This window comes from Aureococcus anophagefferens (assembly GCF_000186865.1).
Source record: "Aureococcus anophagefferens unplaced genomic scaffold AURANscaffold_1000, whole genome shotgun sequence".
Classification (NCBI taxonomy): domain Eukaryota; class Pelagophyceae; order Pelagomonadales; family Pelagomonadaceae; genus Aureococcus; species Aureococcus anophagefferens.
This window is the reverse complement of record NW_008706203.1, coordinates 694-1,887: the sequence shown is the minus strand read 5'-3', so window position 1 is coordinate 1,887 and position 1,194 is coordinate 694. Positions and strand designations below refer to the sequence as shown.

Here is a 1,194-nt window from a genome sequence, read left to right as displayed (position 1 = left end):
CCCCGCCGCCGCCGCCGAGGCTCGGCGCCTCGTAGCCCGCGCGCGGCGCCGCGGGCCGCGCGGCGGCGGCGCCGCCCGGCGGCCGGACCTCGACGATCGTCGTGACGACGCAGTCGAAGTGCGTGTTCGGCTTGGCCCAGGTCGGCACCTCGACGGCGAACTTGCCCGTCGTCGGCGTCGCGACGGCGAGGGAGTCGCCGGGCTTGGCGTTCTTGGGCACGAGCACGCGGACGATCTTCTGTTTCTCCGTGCGGCTCCCGCGGCCGCCCGCGCCCTGGCCCTGGTTGAACTCGGCCTGGAGCCGCGCGGCGAGCATGGCGTCGCGCTGCGTCGCCGACAGCGCCTCCATGTCCAGATTCTGGTCCGTGCCCGCGGCGAGGCGCGCCGCGAGCTCCGCGTCGTTCGATGTCTGCCGGTGCGAGCTCCGCGCGAACTCCTCCTCGGCCTCCATCTGGCGCTTGAACGCGTTCGCGTGCGCCTGCTGGCGCGCCAGGGCGATGTCGCTCGCGCGCCGCTCCCGCGTCGCCAAAGCGTCGTCCTCGTCGTCGTCGGCCAGCTGCGCGTAGGCATCCCCGGACCCGCGGGACACGCCCTGGCGCGGGGCCGGGTTCAGCCCCACTTGCATGACGTTCGCCTCCATGGCGGGCTCCGCCATCATCCCCGTCGCCTCGTCGAAGGTCGGCGGCGCGTAGGCCATGTTTCTCGGCTTGGGTGGCGGGCAATGCGCAATGTTTTCAGGTGCTCTCGAGCTCCGAGTCGACCCGAGGTATGTTTCCGTCAACACGCCGACTTGCCGTGCGCGACGCTAAATTCCAGACCACGAAGCGTCGATACAACAGACAACACACTTAGCGGCCGCAACTCGGCCGCCGCCGCGAGGGCAGGCAGTCGCCGTCGACGGCGTCGTAGAACTCCGTCTCCGAGAGGACGGCGACGCCCTTGCCGCGCGCGTCCGTGGACTTGCGGCCGGACTTCGTCGGCCGGCCCTGCGCGTTGCGCTCGGCGCCCTCGACGAGGAGCGTCGTCTTCGCCGTGACCGAGTCGCGCGTGACGCCGCCGTGCGCCGCGACGAGCCGCCTCCAGTCGTCGCTCGCCCCGACCGCCGGCGGCGCCGCCTTGGCGAAGATGCGCCCAAAGTCCTTGACCATCGACGGCACGCCGACGTTCGCCGCGCTGTGGATCGTCTTGCCGCCG

General features: G+C 72.4%; 1 protein-coding gene across 1 annotated transcript; it reads right to left on the bottom strand.

Moving 5' to 3' along the window:
- Nucleotides 1-88: 88 nt before the first annotated feature.
- Nucleotides 89-697, bottom strand: AURANDRAFT_69146 (expressed protein; the record flags this gene model as incomplete). The annotated part of the gene is made up of 1 exon (XM_009044898.1): nt 89-697. A coding segment is annotated over one exon (609 nt), but the record flags the coding sequence as incomplete, so codon positions are not given.
- Between the last annotated feature and the right edge of the window lie 497 nt (nt 698-1,194).